The sequence below is a fragment of the Archocentrus centrarchus genome, chromosome 8 (assembly GCF_007364275.1).
Source record: "Archocentrus centrarchus isolate MPI-CPG fArcCen1 chromosome 8, fArcCen1, whole genome shotgun sequence".
Classification (NCBI taxonomy): domain Eukaryota; kingdom Metazoa; phylum Chordata; class Actinopteri; order Cichliformes; family Cichlidae; genus Archocentrus; species Archocentrus centrarchus.
The window spans coordinates 16,291,240-16,307,992 of NC_044353.1; the positions used below are offsets into that span (position 1 = coordinate 16,291,240).

General features: G+C 42.3%; 1 protein-coding gene across 1 annotated transcript in view; it reads right to left on the reverse strand.

Annotated features, from left to right (window-relative positions):
* Positions 1–16,753, reverse strand: part of cacna1aa (calcium channel, voltage-dependent, P/Q type, alpha 1A subunit, a) — a 67,102-nt gene that overhangs the window by 1,787 nt on the left and 48,562 nt on the right. The window contains exons 40-48 of the mRNA XM_030735635.1: positions 15,908–16,004; positions 11,594–11,699; positions 11,042–11,149; positions 8,485–8,585; positions 6,898–7,013; positions 6,662–6,794; positions 4,940–5,053; positions 1,772–1,988; positions 1,240–1,511 (exon numbers count right to left, since the gene is read on the reverse strand). Of these exons, the coding sequence (XP_030591495.1) occupies positions 1,240–1,511; positions 1,772–1,988; positions 4,940–5,053; positions 6,662–6,794; positions 6,898–7,013; positions 8,485–8,585; positions 11,042–11,149; positions 11,594–11,699; positions 15,908–16,004 (1,264 nt within the window). The remainder of the gene's footprint in view (positions 1–1,239; positions 1,512–1,771; positions 1,989–4,939; positions 5,054–6,661; positions 6,795–6,897; positions 7,014–8,484; positions 8,586–11,041; positions 11,150–11,593; positions 11,700–15,907; positions 16,005–16,753) is intronic.

The following is a 16,753-nucleotide window of genomic DNA, read 5'->3' on the forward strand; positions in this document are numbered from 1 at the left end:
AGAAAAGAAGGGTAAAGGGTTGATTTCCAGGATAACAAATACAGTACAGGGTAAATATGGCAACTAAACATACAAAAAATGTGTTTGGGTTCAAATTATTCAGAGGGAGCTGCATGGCATTTCTGCACCATGTCAAGTTCTTATAACACAAATTCAAAAGATCTGTCCTTACTTTATAGTAATTATTAAGCTAGACCATAAAATCGGTGCATTTGGCTGAATAATGTGCATTACCAAAATTTATGAACAAAGGTAACTTAGATCTAAAATGTGGACAATATGCTTGGCAAAAAATGTCATAAGGAAACATATTGGGGAGGGTATGACAGAACATTTAGACAGGGCAACTGGGAACAGCAGTAAGATATTCAAATATACATTTTTATGCATATTTGTTTGATCATTGGTGGTTTGGTAGCACACATTTTTACTTGTTTTTGCATTATTACACCCACAATAATGCATGTTTATGTGGATATAGTGAAACATAAATATATGTGCAAATATACGTAAAGATACACATGCTATCTGTCATTATTAGCACATTGTCAATGACAAAACATGGCCTCTAATCTGAGGGCAGCAGACATTATATTACAGGTGGACTGGGTCTGAGGCTTGCGCTTAAGTGCATTAAACATGCATTCTTTCTAATGGCCAGCAGGGGGCAACCCTCCTGGCTGTATGCAGCCTGAGAAAATGACCCCGTTTCTCACATACATATACTATAATATACTTTTTTCTAATCAGTTTATGGCTCAATAGTTACATTCAAGTCTTATTTGTTAAACAATGATTTTAACTTTAATATATGAATATGCTTGTGCACTAGTGTAATTGAGAAGCCGTTAACACAGGATAGTGCAGAGTCTTCACTGTGACGTGGTTTCAAAAAACCAAGACAAGCCTTCAAAACAGTGGTTGACAAACTAGCGGGTAATTTCATGCTACAGTCATCTTTTTTTACACAGGCTACCATCAGAGGAACATTTGAAACACATCAAAAGGCTACACCTAATGTAGCATTACAGCACCGTGTTTGGCTACAGTGAGAGAAGGCTACAGGGGCTTTTTCTGGCTGATAGTCCACCAGTTAAATACCATCAAATTAGAGGCCCCTGAATTAGACCATTCTGTGTTTTGACCACTTTTTTTTTTTTCTTCTGTTTTTCTTTTCATTAAAAAGCAAAATCGTTTACAACCTAGACATCACATGCACTCAGTAACCCAGAAGCCCACCTGTCTGTGTGTCACGCAATCGCGACCCTCGCTGGGTGATCGCGACCAGCGCCGGTCCCGTTCTCTCTCCCTGTCACGGTCACGAGAGTGCCTGTGTCCGTACTCGCCCCCTCGTTCTGCTACATAGCGCTCCTTGTCCACAGAGCCATGGTGATGGTGATGATGGTGGTGGTGCTTACGGTCTTTGGACCGGCCACGATCTCTGTCCCGATCCTTGTCTTTTGAGGTGAGGTCACCAGACTGAGTGGTTGTGCTTAGATCTGTGCCCAGGCCTGATGACAAGAGTTTTTATAGAGGTTCACTATTACTGCACTCACACGACACATTCTAGCAGAGCTTTGAAGTAACGGGTAAACAAAGCAAAATGACCTTTGTGGGGTTTTTGTTCAGTTGTAAAAAATGTGATTCATTTATTGCAGAGTTTTAGAAGGGAAGCAGTTCTAGATTGCACAAATGTCTTTAACAGCATCTGTCAAACCATTAGTTATGTGATTGTGTGGAAATATGTGTGTGTGTTTGTAGTTTCTCCCACCTGTGTCAGCCTCAGTGTAGCGACAGAGGGACCTCTCGGATGCCCGATGGCTCCGGTCTTTTCGCCGATGTCCGTGCCTGGAGCTCCTTCCTTCCTCGGGAATTGCACGCTCCATGTTGTAGCCATCTGCCCCACCTTTGTCTCTGTGACCACACCCAGACCTGCTGTGGCCAAGCGAGGAGGCGGAGCGTTTCATTGGACTGCTGTCATTGATGGTCTAAGAGAGGAAGAGAAAGAAACCACGAAGGGATGGAGGAAGAGAGATGCAAGGAGAGGTTTTTTTCCTTTGAATGTCAGGTTGGTGTTTCATTTAAGCAATGGGACAAGAGATGTGTAGGGGTGTATATATCTACCTATCTATATAGGTATGTTTAACTGGGGTCTGTTTCAATGAAAGCCCTCCACCCACCTTCCTCCCACAACTTATACCAAATCATAGACTCATGCCGCTTCAAAAACAGACATTGTACACAATTTATAAGGCAGGGGTCGGCAAAAAACCCAGTGGCCAAATTTAGTCCCTGTAAACAATCAGTTTGGCCAAAACAGGAAAATTAAAACATTTCTCATTAATCCACCGGAATGAAATACACAAGACCTTGATCATAGAAGGTTTTAACCACCCAAAGGTGGTGCAACTATGTTTAAACAAAATTAAAAGACAAATGAGACACGACATGTATGCTTATGTATAAGGCATATGTAAACTATGCTGGTCCTCCAGTGAATAACTAAAGCAAACCTGGTGCAGGGTGCAGACTATTACAATTGCCGACCCCTGATACAAAAGATTTAAAAAATTACATTAAAAAAAAAAATCAAAGGGAGCACAAGGAAAGGGATGATGGCAAACGACCATGCCTTCCATGCTTCTGTAACATGGTTTGTAAAAGAAAAAAAAAAAAAAGGGATAGAAGGGTCAAATTCATCACTTCTCCATTTTCACCACCCACAAATGCCCTGAACACGGCACACTCCTGCACGAAACGCTTCTGTTTCTGCTCTATCTCAGCGTGCTTTTCCTGCAACCATGCATGTACATAGGGGATGTCCTGAGTCTGCTAACGACATTCTTCTACAGCGCTGAGGCCTCGTGATCTGAGGCAGGACAGCAGGACAGAGCCTATGGAGCCACAAGTTGCCGACCTGGGCGTGAAAATCACATCAGGTTACTTCAGTGCTAAATCATTTTTGCAGCTGAGCCGAGCAAGTTTTGTAATTGTGAATTAGATTAAATTACAGATGATGGGGTTGGCAGATTACCTGGCCTCATAGAAGTAGCACTGAGAATCCCAACAGCATATCCATTCATGCGCACACATGTCCAAATCCCTCCTCCAACACTCTAACCACACACCACATACATTCACACAAACACACACCCACTTAAACAAAATTCTCATTCCTAGCATGCAGGTAGGCAGTCATGAATGAAGACTCAAAAACGGAGACCATGAATAGCAACATCAAAGACAAGCACACAGGCATGAGGACATAAGACAACAAAGCAACAGGAGCAGCAGCTGAGTAAAGAGAGACAGAGACACAGAAGACCCGGAGACAGTCGTGTGACTGTTGATGATGAGAGGGGACAAGCAGAGTTCAGCCCAAATCCAAACTTTCTGCATTAAGTGCACAAGAGAAGGAGCTACGGGTAGTAGGATCAGTTTGGAAAGTGGACTTGCATATGATATCATGCTAAAAACAGTTGTTTTAATACATTTTAAGAAGCCCCCCCTGCCTAAAAAATTAAAAACACACAACATGAAGACATGGCAAATGAAGGAAAAACAAAAACAAAAAAAAAGCTACATTTTAAAAGAGTTTGAGAGTGAAGGGGACTGAATAAAGAGAAAGAGGAGGAGGGAGAAGACAGAGGAGACAGGGTACATACACTGAGGTTACTGCCACGTTGCTTCCCTTTCCTCCGCTGCTGTATGAGCACAGAGAAGACACACACACACAAACAGAGGCACAAATACACCAAAGGTATGGATACGTGGAGCACACGCAAAACAAGGAGGGGAGGAGTGAGAGGAGAAGGAGAAGAGGATATGCAATGATAAAAGAGAAAGGGTGAAGAGGAGTACAAGTAAAAAAATAAATAAAAATACAAAATAAGAGTTAGTTTGGGGTTGAACCCAAAAAGAGATGGGGTGCCAGAGTGGAGAGATGAAAGAGGAAGAAGGAGGGACAGAGAAAGAAGGTCCGATTAGACACCAAAGCAGTAGTGAAGGTGGAAGAGATACACTTACCACAGATACTGGGGGGGTGATTGGTGCCACGAGAGTGTTATATATATAGACAAGATCACCATGAAAGTGCTCAATCAACAGAAACACGGTCACAACATCAACGATGATAATCGGCAAAATACGCGCAGAAATGGATACACACACACGCACGCACGCACACACACACACACACACGTCTGTAACAGTCAGCATCATGCCAGAAGCAGTCCTGCTAATAAAGAAAAAACAAAGGCCTGGAAATTTAAATTGAGTTCGGTGCTGGGAAATCCTCTGATAGGAAGGAAGAGACAGTTTAGTAAAAATCTCCAAAAAAATATATAAATCAGGGTCCTGACAAAACAAGAAGAAATAATGCGGGGGGCAGAGAACTGAGCATGTCCGTGTGCGTTTATAAATGTGTTGTGTGTGAATGACAACCAGAGCACTCACCGGGATATGAAACAGTATAACATGGAGGAGGGTGTGGGATGGAAAACAAGGCAACCGCATTTAAAAACCTCCATGCAGGTGAAAGAGAGATGACAGGAAGAGAAAAAGACAACAGTGTGGGGGGAAAAAAAGGAATGAAAGGTCTGACTTTGCCTTGCTGTGGTGCTTGTGAATCCAAGCCTGGAGGTTAAAACATCAAGCAAAACATTTCCATGTTTCACCCAGAAATACTGCCATGATATGCTAGTTGATATCATGGTTGTGATCATGTCACCCGACGTAAAATGTAACCAGTGATTGTAAAAGTTAGGTCATTTGCGGCCTCGTCCTAAAACGTTCGCCACTCTGGATTCACGAGGCCGCAGCAACAAATCCGCAAGCAACGAGTCAGACCTTTGCAAATGTCGTCGTTCCAAACAAGCGGAGATAAGGAGCAGACACAATGAGGGAAAACGGACAGTGGAAAGGTGAGAATGCTGCTCACTTGGTTGTCGCCTGGGAGGCGGGGCATGGAAGCGGCCCTGCCGTGGCCTTCCATTGGTGGAAAGTGCTCAGTATCCGAGTAACCATCCTGCCCCATCTCTCTCATCTCTACCGTCTGAAAACAGAGCAGGAGAGCAGGAGGTGGTGTGATTGGCTGCCATGAAAACTAATAGGGAGTGGGGGAGGGAGGCTATTGGTGGAAAGGTTTGTTATCCAAAGAGAGCAGAAAACTGAAGGTCCCAGAGGATAATCTAACCAATTGGATAACCTGGTCTTTAATTGTTGTTTTTGTTTTAAACTGTACAACAACAGCACAAAAAAAGGAAATTGTGTGTTCAGATCTTTAATAAACCACCTCTATACTCCAACCAAAATCCAATTTTGTGTTTGCATATGCTGCTGACACTTCAGCTGCAACAAATGCCAGCAGAAGTTTTTTTTTTTTTTTTTTTCCCTTTTTGTTCAGTGGCACTTAATGCCAGATGGAGGAGCTTGTGAGTCACAGTGGGAATGGATTCTTGGGAGGAAATCCACATGCAGCCAAAAGGAGCATGAGGAAAAAACAAACAAAAAAACCCAAAACTGATCAGATGATAATGTTGGCCAGGTGCGGGTCCTGGTGCATTGTGGGCAGTAAATGAGGTTATGTAAAAATGACAACTGCATTGGCAGGTGAGCTTCCACAAACACTGCAGTTATCAAAAATCCAGCTTGCTGTTTTGGGTCACAAACATGCAAATTTAAGTAGCAAATATGCAAAATTTGATTTTGTTTGGAGTATATCGCAAGAGTTTCAGCTGAATCTGAGCTAGCCACAATCGGAGACCGTTAAAGCTTTCAATATCCGTTAACTGTCGGGTTGTCACTCGAGTGACCAAGTTTACATTTCTTTAGATCTCTGTTGAGTGTTGTGGACAAGTGGTTATGATAAGAGGGCTGACAGATGCACACACCTGCCAGCTCCAACCCCTCCCCACACGAGGTCTACAAGCAGAAATGTTTAACAGCATGAAAACAGAAACATGAACCAATCTGAGGACAGAGGCAAGAAAGACTTCAAAATGAGATGCAGAAATACATAGCTAAGGAAAACTTCACTAAGATTAAAAGAAAAAAAAAAAACACATAGAAACAGGTTTGAGAGATGGAGCTAATCAAAGAAATGTTAAAGCCATGTTTGTGACAACTGAAGAATCCAAGTAAGAGGAACTGCAGGAAATAAGAGTAACCTCTTGAACAGGAATTTTAAAGGCAACAATGCAGTAAGGGTGATCCAATCTGAGCTCTGAACTTCTTTAATATGTAGCATTTGTACCAGTTTATACACCAGAACAATAAGAAAGTATTCATAATACTGACAGTACTGGAAAAAATATAACAAACTTATCAGCAACAGGTCACCATATTGCAACCTCAGCTATAATGAAGCTGCCCTGATTTTATGTAATCTGTATCAAATACAGGTATTTTGAATAGGTGGGATACTGCTGACTGTGGATATGGAATTCCAAACCTGAACAGTCTAAATTTGACCACCTAACTTCCATCAATTGATCTTTGGGAGTTTATTTGGTATGACATCAAATAACTATTATCTGTATGGCCTGTGGGCAGCTAGTCGTGTTATCCCAGGTGTGTGTGTGTGTGTGTGTGTGTGTGTGTGTGTGTGTGTGTGTGTGTGTGTGTGTGTGTGTGTGTGTGTGTGTGTGCATGAGCTTTTTACCTGAGAGTTGGTCATGCTTCCCAAGCCATCCACAGGGTGTCCCTCAGGGCTCCAGCTGCCAACCTTCTGAGACATTTCCTGAGCGCGAGCCGTCACCCATGACTGGCTTTCCGGGACACCTCCCTCCACCGGCCTATGACACACAAAAACACACACACGTAAACAAGTGAAGGGTATGGCTTTCTTCAACAAACCACCTCTTGCAGAGTGAAAAATGCCAGAAGCATCTAACTCACAGGCTGTTGGTAGTCTCTGTCATCTCAGGTGGAGGTAGGGCATTGTTAAGTCCCGGACCCCCATCCTGGGCGGGGGTAGGTGGCTCCACGCGCTGAAATAGTAATGGCGTTCGATTCTGTGTGAGATATACAACATGGCCGTCGCCAGCTATCAGGCAGACTGACAGGGAAATGGGAGGGGGGAACAAGGGCAGAGCATGAAGAGAGAAAGGGGGCTGTCGGCTGAAGCGAGGCCAGGCAAACAGGATAATGGAAAAGGAATGAATGGAAGAGCAACGAATGCCCAGCAGCGAGCAGAAGAAGAGCGATGAGTGGACTCAGAATTCATTCCTGGACCGAAGCAAAAGACACTCAGTAAAGAAGCGAGACTCAACCACCGCACTTGCTAAAGAGAACGATCGGATTATTGGGGTTTCATCTGATGAACATGTCATCTGATGTTTTAACAGACTTAAATTTAATGGGCGAGAAAAAAACAAACAAACAGAAGAAACCCAATAAAAAAAGGGCCCCATTCAAAAGATGACAGAGGAGATTACAGAAAAGAAGCTCAAAGAGGGGACAAGCAGGTAAAATAGATGATGGGACGAGTCGAATAAGAATTGCTACGCTTGCTATCAGTCAGCTATTGAAGAAGTTGCAACAACTGCCTAATAACCACCTTTCATAGTTTGATAAGATAAACGAGAGTTCTGGGAAAATCCTGCGGCAAACACCCCATTTAGTTTGCACAGACTACATAAAGTACAAAAAGTAAAGCACATTTAAAACTCGTGTGATGCAATCTGACCTAATGACGAGCCTATCTCTCTCTCTCTCTCTGTTTCTTGAATATACAGTAATCAGCGCCCCAGTGAAGTCACACAGCAGCCTACATGATACACAGCATGTATGAGAGAAATGTGTGGATGTGGAGCATTGCTGAGAATAGTGAAGGCAGGAGAAAAGTTTGCTGATTACTGTATCATCAGAAGTATCTCATAATACATAACACGTGCAATGACAATATTTTAATAGCAAGCAAATATATCATGGCTACGTAATAATGTTAAGAACCCCAAAATTTCAGTATTGATAACATATCTTGTGATCCCAAACAGTAGAGTGTTAAAAAAATTATTGTAAAGGGTGGTCTATACCTGTCCAAGGTTACAAGCATGGGTAGCAGGGAGTTAGAAGGTACAGTATTGTTACAAGCAGTTGATATAGGAAAGACATAAGCTCAGCACTGTGAAGATTCCCATGAAGTTCAGGCATGGGCACCTTTGGGACTGTGACAACATTTTAGTTTACTATGAAAAAAAGGTGGAAAACAGTATGCTTTTCCTTCAAAATTTCAGTGTTAGTGTAATAAACATTGCCCAAAAGGTAGCAGCACTGTTTTTGAGCATCACCTTTAGTTATTCTGTATGCCTTTACAGATAATTGAATGGAGACTCTCCCTTATTCTGAACGGATGCTGTCACAGCCCGGCTTTGTATAAATGAAGTTACAGACCTGTGGCCCTGATCTCGGCACGTCAGTCTGCCTTTAATTTTAAAGGGTTGGATGCAGGTAGAGTGTTACTTCACTCGAGACAGGCAGTACCTGCTCATCACGAAGAGCCTGCGAACGTTTGATCTTGCTCTGCCGGTAGTACTCCATGATCATCATGGCGGCGTAGATTTTCCCCACTGTCAGGTCGGTCGCTGCAGAGAGAATGACAGGTTACCCTGCAGGATCCGACTCTTTGCCATGGTCCCTGAGTGAGGAATGGAAGCACTTGCATGCTCACCCACACATGAACATAAAGCAAATAGTCTTTTCACTGCCAGACTGCTTAAAAACCTTATTTAACTCTATATTGCATTTACATTAGTCACAAGTAAAACTCTGTAATTAAAGACTCTCATTCTGATATAGTTTATGCTTTATCAGAATGATAAAACTCAAACAAAATTTAGTCTCTTCAAAAAAATAAAAATAAAAATACAATCTATGACAATAAATGAATCATAGCAAAGCATCACAGAACTATAGTAACTCCTGTTTTATACTTTGGCACCTGTCTGTGTTTTACCCTCAATATAATTAATGTTTTAAAAAAATTTAAGAAATCTAGATCTGGTCTATAGAGCTGACTGCCCTGGAGTGAAAAGACATCCACAGAAGGTTTATCTATAGCAGAGCACCCTCTGATCTCAGGCACAAAAAGTGGGAGAAGTGCTGAAGTTGAGGATTGGTGCTTGATCAATACTGTTGAATCTTGCTTTTCTAAGTGTAAGGAAAAACAGTAATGGTATTCATATTGTATCGGGATTGCAAATAAATACTTTACCGCCACCTGTTGGACACAGGGGGCAGCTTCAGTCTCGTGACCCTGTTCCACCAAAATTTCGTAACTAATTTTTTTCTCGGGGCTGCTGAACTATTATGGGCTGTGCATGAGAAATCTGTGCACTGTGTTGCATCCCCTGCATGAACCAGGAATTGGAGCATGTGTACAAAGTCCCGCAAGTGTACATTTGAATTTGAGGCTGCCTTAAAAATAACAAGGAGCAAAGCAACTGAGAAAGAACAATGACAGCAGGAAGTCACTGCAGCTAGTCTGCAGTGAATAATCAGAGGTTCTCACTGTCATTTCTCATTTCACGGAGAAATGTGAGGAAAAGTCAGCTGGATTTACGTCATGAGCGAGGCAGAGAGTCAATACACTCATGCGTAAGAAAGTACACAGTACAGTACAGTCATTTTGCAAAGGAGTTTCACAAATATTATTACAGGAGGATGTTTACCGTCATTAATGATTAGTGAGTACTCTTGGCAGTCCTGGGCCCAGGGCCAGCCATCCCCACTTTGGCTGCTTTGAGAAAGCAGCATTGGACACGCATACTGATGGCATCCAACTATGACAGTATTCAGTCATTAAACAATAAAAATGCAGATGCACTTTTCAGAAATCCTCTTTTGAAACGGGAAGCAGAGCCACAGATGAAGAAAATGACTCTTTTGCCTCACTCCTGCAGGTCTGATATGTGAAACGCAACAAAAGAGTCCAGACAGGCTGACTAAATCACATACACTATATTGCCAAAAGTATTCACTCAATCATCCAAATCATTGAATTCAGGTGGTCCAATCACTTCCACAGCCACAGGTGTATAAAACCAAGCACCTAGGCATACAGACCGCTTGCTACAAGCACTTGTGAAAGAATGGAAACTGTTCTGATGAGGCAGGTGTCAGAAGACTTGGAGACTCAACAGACTTCGGTATCAATGCAGCATAAACAGGGACACCTTTACAGTCTGTTAGCTGACAGCAGTTTCTTTCGTGGACCTACTTCAGCCAAGTCTAGCCGAAACAGCTGAGGAAGCAACAAGAAAAGAGACTCATCAAGGTGACATGGGGATTTTGGGGAAACTTAGTGCTTAACAAAAAAAATTTCATAATTTAAACGAAAAACCTGATGGCAGACCTGGACTCATCACTTGCATGTAGAACTACTTGAAAGGATCAGGACAGGACAGTTTTTGATCCGCTCATTCCCCAAAGATATATGGAAGAGTCAGCCCCAAACAAGCCGAGCACTGCCATCCAAAACAAGACTGAACCTTTGAACCAGTGTTGTATAAAAGGTATTGTAATTTTTCTCATTTAGTTTTTTTTGGGGGGTCTTTTTCTCACTGCTTTAAGTTATTGGGGATTAGAGGAGGAGTGTAATGTATGATGATTGCATGGGACTGTAGTACTGCACTGCCACCCTTTGGATGTTTCGGGTAGCTTCAGTGGTGGTGGATTTTTTTTTCTTTTTTTCAGTAAAGAGGTGGTGTCCTTGTGTAGTTCAGCCTCAGTCAGTTTCATTGATTTCCACTTCAAGATATCGCACTATTGTGTGGGTGCACATAGCTGTTTTGTGTCTACCATGCAGCCAGTTTCAGTGCTTCTGTTTCTTCATGTTCACTTGCACAGAATTAAAGGATCTGGGTGTAGGTGTGTGACACAGGTGTGCCGGCCGATTCAGAGGGTGCAGCAGTGAAAAAAGACCAGTAGAGAGAAGCGGACCTCAGGTGGCGTGAAGAGAAATAACAGTGGAGCATTGGGTGGCATGAGGTGGTTGGAGAAAACCACACTGCTGTGCTGCACCCAAACTCTTGTCACTTACACTTGTGTGGTGTCACCAGCAAATCCAGATGTTTCTGGGAGAGGTTGGGCCAGATTGCCATCATCTCTTTCCTTAGTTCTGCGTCCATCTGGTGCTTGTCAATACCACCTAGACATATTCATAATAAACATGCGCACACATGCAGATACACACACAGATGTATGGACATCCACGCCCAAGTATGTGGACACAAATGAACACAAAACACACAAAAATGTACATTAAAAAAGTTTACCCATACACACAAAACAACACATTATTTGTAGCCATTCAGATTGAAAGGAAAAAAGGCAAAAGACAAATGACATACAAACATGGAAACAGACAAACAGAAAAAAAGTTTTTTATTAGTCATGTAATAAGGATAAAATCACAACTGCACTAAAACACAAGCAATCAACTTTGTAAGCTGAAGAGATGTTTTCATTCTACATTCAGTCTCACCTTCAGCCTCATACTAGATCTAGCAACATGCTATTCACGAAAGAGACAGAGAAGAAAGTATGTAGTAATCTGAAAAAGTGGATATAGCGTATTTCAAACCGTCCGTACCCTTGGCAATCTTTATGTCCAGCGCTGTGCGGATCAAAGCCATGAGGGTGGAGTTGAAGTGGACCGTGTTGTCATCGGCCACAGGCAGATCCATACGGAGCAATCTCTGCGAGGAAGCCAGTCAGCCAGTAAGAACACTGAGGAGTAGGTGGGGTGTATGTGGAACCTCCAGGTGAAAAGGGGGAAGGGCTCTGAGCTTGTTGCAGGGAAGGAGAATGGGGAGAAGGGAAGAGGGGCGGGCTCTGAAGTTGAAGGAGCTGTGCATAGCATCTGCAGCAGGCCCTGAATCTGTCTATCTGCCTAAAATGGCTCAGACTGTGTCAAATTTGGCATACTTGATCATGAGGGCTGAAGTGGCAACAGTGTCATAATTATTCCCAAATTTCAGTTTGCTTTGTGAGACAAAAGAACCTCAAAGTAGCAAATTGATCATTTTTCAGATCTTTACTTTGAATCACATTTCATTTGCTTCATAACTGCCCATTTTCTTTTTTTTCTTTTTTTTTGGTGTGCACTTCTTGACATTTAAAATACCTCACAGAGTTGCTGAACATGTTCTCAATGAAGAAACAGAAGGAAAGGCTGAGCAGCAGTTACTATTATCCAGAGCTCCCCCTAGTGCTTTGGAGGTTCACAGTCAAAAACAACAGAGACCGGATGATAAACCAATAAGCCAACCGAGGGACTGGTCTAAGAAAGAGGAACGCAATGGTTTTCGTTTATTGGTTTTATCCTTTGTGGGTCTTGTTGGTTAGTAATAGAGACACATGAAACAACAACAACAATTCACTGAGTGACGTTCATGCATGTTTGGTGACAACAGACAAACAACCCGGCGACATCCCAGACATGCAGCGTGCCATGCCCCCCCCCAACATTCCAAAAATGTCTCTCCTTTAATCCGCCTTTCCCCCAAATCCTTCTTGCACATCCCACCCCCATGCAGCATGCAATGCAGGCACAATATGCCTCACAGGACAAGCAGCTGTGCAGCTGTACACAGAAAGCATCCTCTGTTGGCGACATTAAAATGAGTTTGTGAGTTGCTTTAATGTGGCTGTCATCGGAGGCACCGAGAAAAATAGTAGACAATGGGGCTACGCTGACATTTTCTGATGTCAAATGTGTGAAAAATGGGTATAGACTTGAAGGGTTAATAGGTGAGAGAGAGCAGCGTTCTGTGGAAAAAGAGGAAAAGAACAAACAACAACAACAACAAAAAAAAAAAAGCCCACCATGGAAGCGCTGTTCTGGTGCTAAGATGCGTAATGATTTTTCAGGTGAACATAATCCAGGCGTGTGTAGGAAATATGAGGTGAAGCAAAATATGTCTTCTGCCAGAAAACAGATATAATAAGAACTGAAAGGGAAGGCTTAAGGGAAAGACATGATAGAGAAAGAAAAATCAATAGGTTATGAGCTGGAGCACAAAGACAAAAAGTGACCGAAAATAGAAAAACAAAAGTCAAAACAATGCAATGAAAAAAGGAGAAAACAAAACAAAAAAAAAACAATCACTGCCATACTTAGTTGGCTGTGTCTGTAAAAGGAAAAAAAAAAAAAAAGGCAAGCAGTCCTGCCTGAAAGGCTGTGCTGTCTCTCTTCAGGACAGAAAAGATTGAGGGTTAAAGGCAGCAGAGCTAGAAGGGTCAGGACTGCTGAAAGGTCATAGTTAAGATTTGGATTTCTCTCATAATCAAACTGAGACAGATGCTGAGTTCGGGATCATTGCTCCAGTAATATTTCCCAAAGAGACGATGAAGTTGTTAAACCATGCATTAAAAGCATGTCAAGTTGCTGAGCACACGTACTAAGGACACATTATTTTATTTTATTTTTTTTCATTTCAGGAAGGAGGCTCATCGTTAGAAAATATTTAATGACACAAATTAAAAAGAACGGGGATGGATGCTGACAGGCAGGGGTTAAACATAAAATGATCATCTGAAAAACAGAGTTGAAAAGCTTGGGTCAAGTAGCACATTTTAGATCACAAAGTTAGCAATCATTACTCATTTGTATGTAATCAAATAAATGAGGATAATAATTTCCATACAGGGAAGACCAATATATTATAAATTGCATTCATATGCAACTTTAAATCATGTAAAATCTCAGTACTATTTGCCCCAGCTCTACTGGAAAAGAAGTGGGAGGTGGAAAAAGTGATGGCTAGCAATGGAGTGATCATCTGTGCTTACAAGCTGTGAGGCTTTCTGTCTCCTGAGGCTAACAGTGGTCTGCAAATTATATATATAAATATGTGTGTGTGTGTGTGTGTTTTAACCTGTTCACAAGAGGAGTTACAGGAACATAAAGGTAAATGTGTTATTATTATTCAGTATATTTTTATTCTAACTGTTTATATAATATTCTTTGTGTCTGTATTGTAATTGAAGGACATGTGAAGGAGCGATGTGGTGGTAGTGGTGGTTATCGGCCATGCAGAAAAGAAGGTGAGAGAGTGTATGTATGTGTGGAGAAGGGAGCAATATGCAAAGATGTGGGGGGGCTGGAAACAGAATAGAACTGCATTGACGACAGAACCAAAGGACAAAGAGAAGATTGGACTTGCAGATAGAAAAGGCTGCTTGGGGGCTTGGAGCTGCTACATGAAGGGTGACAGAAAAAGAACTGCTTCTGTATGGCAACCAAAGGCTCTCTGAGGAAAACACATCACTGACACAAGCCCTTCTGCTCTCTCTACCATGAGAAGTAACAGAAAATATCTGTGTAGGTTGATGTGACCTAATTCTGTGTGTTTCAGTGTATGCATCTACCTCATCCACAGGATAGAACGAGTCAGAGGACATAAGTCTGCTGGACCTTCCAAGCCCTGCTGCACACGCATGCTTCTGTGTAAGTGTTTGTATTTAACAGTGTTCACATGTGTGAAAAGGTTGTCTGCTTAATAGGTATTTTAATGTTTTCATACAGCACTGATCAATGCACTTAATAACAGGACTGATCATGATGTGCGTGCCTTTTGTGTTTTTGTGTAAGTGAGCTGCTCCATCCACTGTACACGGTGCAAACGAGCTGAGAAGGTCCCTCTTTGTCATCCCCTCCTGTGGATACACAACCCCGCCTAAACCCTTCAACCTAACCATCTTCCTACCTCCACCCACAAGTCCCACATCACCACACAACGTCACAACACCGACCAGCCCACCCCCACTTTCCACAAAAAGAAACAGGAACAGAACCAAAGAAACAATGACACTAAAAGTTTACACCACGTTGATAGTTTAAATAACTGTTAACTGAGATCCTCCCATCCCCCCCAAAAAACCCACATCACCCATAGAAGACTTGGGTGAAGATGGGGGCCTTTCTGACCTTGTAGGCCACCCGAGCTGGACACCTCTTCCCGAGGCCTAGTGGAGGACTCATGTGCCTCAGCATGTCATACATTTCCCTGCAACTGATCCTGCCACTGCATCATGCCACCACCCCGTTAACAAGAAAGAGAGAGATGCAGATATTCCAAGAGGGAGAAAGAGAAGGGAGGGAGAGTGAAAGAGCAGCAGAAAAAAATTATAGAGAAAGATAGAGAGAGAGAAATGACCGAAACAATGTTTAAAAAAAAACAAAAAAACACACAACAGAGAGACAAGGTTATTGGGATGATTTGGAGAGACTGTGGCTGTGTGGCTTTTCTTTGAGCAACAGTACTCTCTAACAGGTTGTCATATCAGAAAACAGTGTAAATGACAGTGGATAGGGAGGTGTGCAAGAGGAAGAATTTAAGCAGTAAATATCCTCTTGTAGTATCAGAAGATAATTCTGTGCAAGCACAGAGCAGGCAGAGCCTGACAGCGGGCATCGAGCTGCTCCTGCTCAGACAGGAGAGGGAAGGAAGAGGAAGGAGTGAGGGAAGAAGTGTCAATGCAGTTTCTGTCGTTCCCCCAACCCCCCAAAAACCAAGAACAATGCAACACTACAGTGGGTGACCGTAGCTTGCTACATTATAGCCATGTCTCCACAGCAAGCAAAAGACGAAAAAAAACAAACACAAAAAAAAAACAACTCATAAATTTAAAAAAAGAAATGATTCTTTTTTACAATGAGATAAAACACCTGAATGTGAATTTCCCCCTCCCCCATTTCAGTTAATGCATTTCCACATGCTTATCTGGGTGTCTGCATTGTCCCGCACATTCTCTCAGCAGTTCAGAATGCAAGTCGATAATGGTGGAAACAAAGTTGTAAAGTTGAAATGAAAAAAAGAAAACAAAGCAGCATTCACTCCATTCCTGGATGCTGTGGCTAGCAAGTGTGGTTTAAGAGGTTTTGTTTGAATGGAAGTCAAACCTTGCAGGCCACCCTATGGGGGCATTTCTTGCCTAAGCCAAGAGGCGGGTCGATAACTCGTAATAAACTGTACATGTCCTTATAATGTATGCGCCCGCTGCAAGAAGAATACAGGGGAGTTAACAAACACACCCATACAGACAGGAAATACACACACGCGCGCACACGCACACACACACACACACGCACACACACACACACACACACACACACACACACACACACGCACACACACAGGCATACACATCGAGAAAGAAGAGAGGACATTGGGAGGAAGAGTACAAGATTGACAAGAACACAGTATCTGGAAATACTTTACAATATATAAAAACTGTAAAACTGTAAGACTCTTACGACATCACTCGAATGCACCTGTACAAACCTTACATGCACACACAAATAATAAAAATGAAAAATAAAAAAATCACTGAATGGCACGTTTGGTTTGAAGTTGTCCTAAGCACTGCATCAATCCCTCCTTATTATAGATTTTTTTCTATGATTTCTCTTCTCCAATTTGACCGCCCTTTCCTTCCCCCTCAGCTGGATGTGTGCACAATACAATCTAAGGAATTGCAAACAGACAAGAAAAGCACGCACTTGCTAAAGAGCTAATTGCTTAACTCCTGCTTGTGGTGTACAGCTCTCCTCCCTCTTAAATATACGTGTTCAGTGTCAGCCATGTGTTTTTGTTTCCTGTCCTCTATTCCCTGTCCGTTTAACAGTCAGGGCTAAAAAGTAGCATGTTAGTTTCAAGAAAGGCAATGCTATCACAACTGTGCAAAATAATTCTCTTTTGATTTATCAACTGTGCACACCAGGGGTTTGAAAACAAATGATATTTCC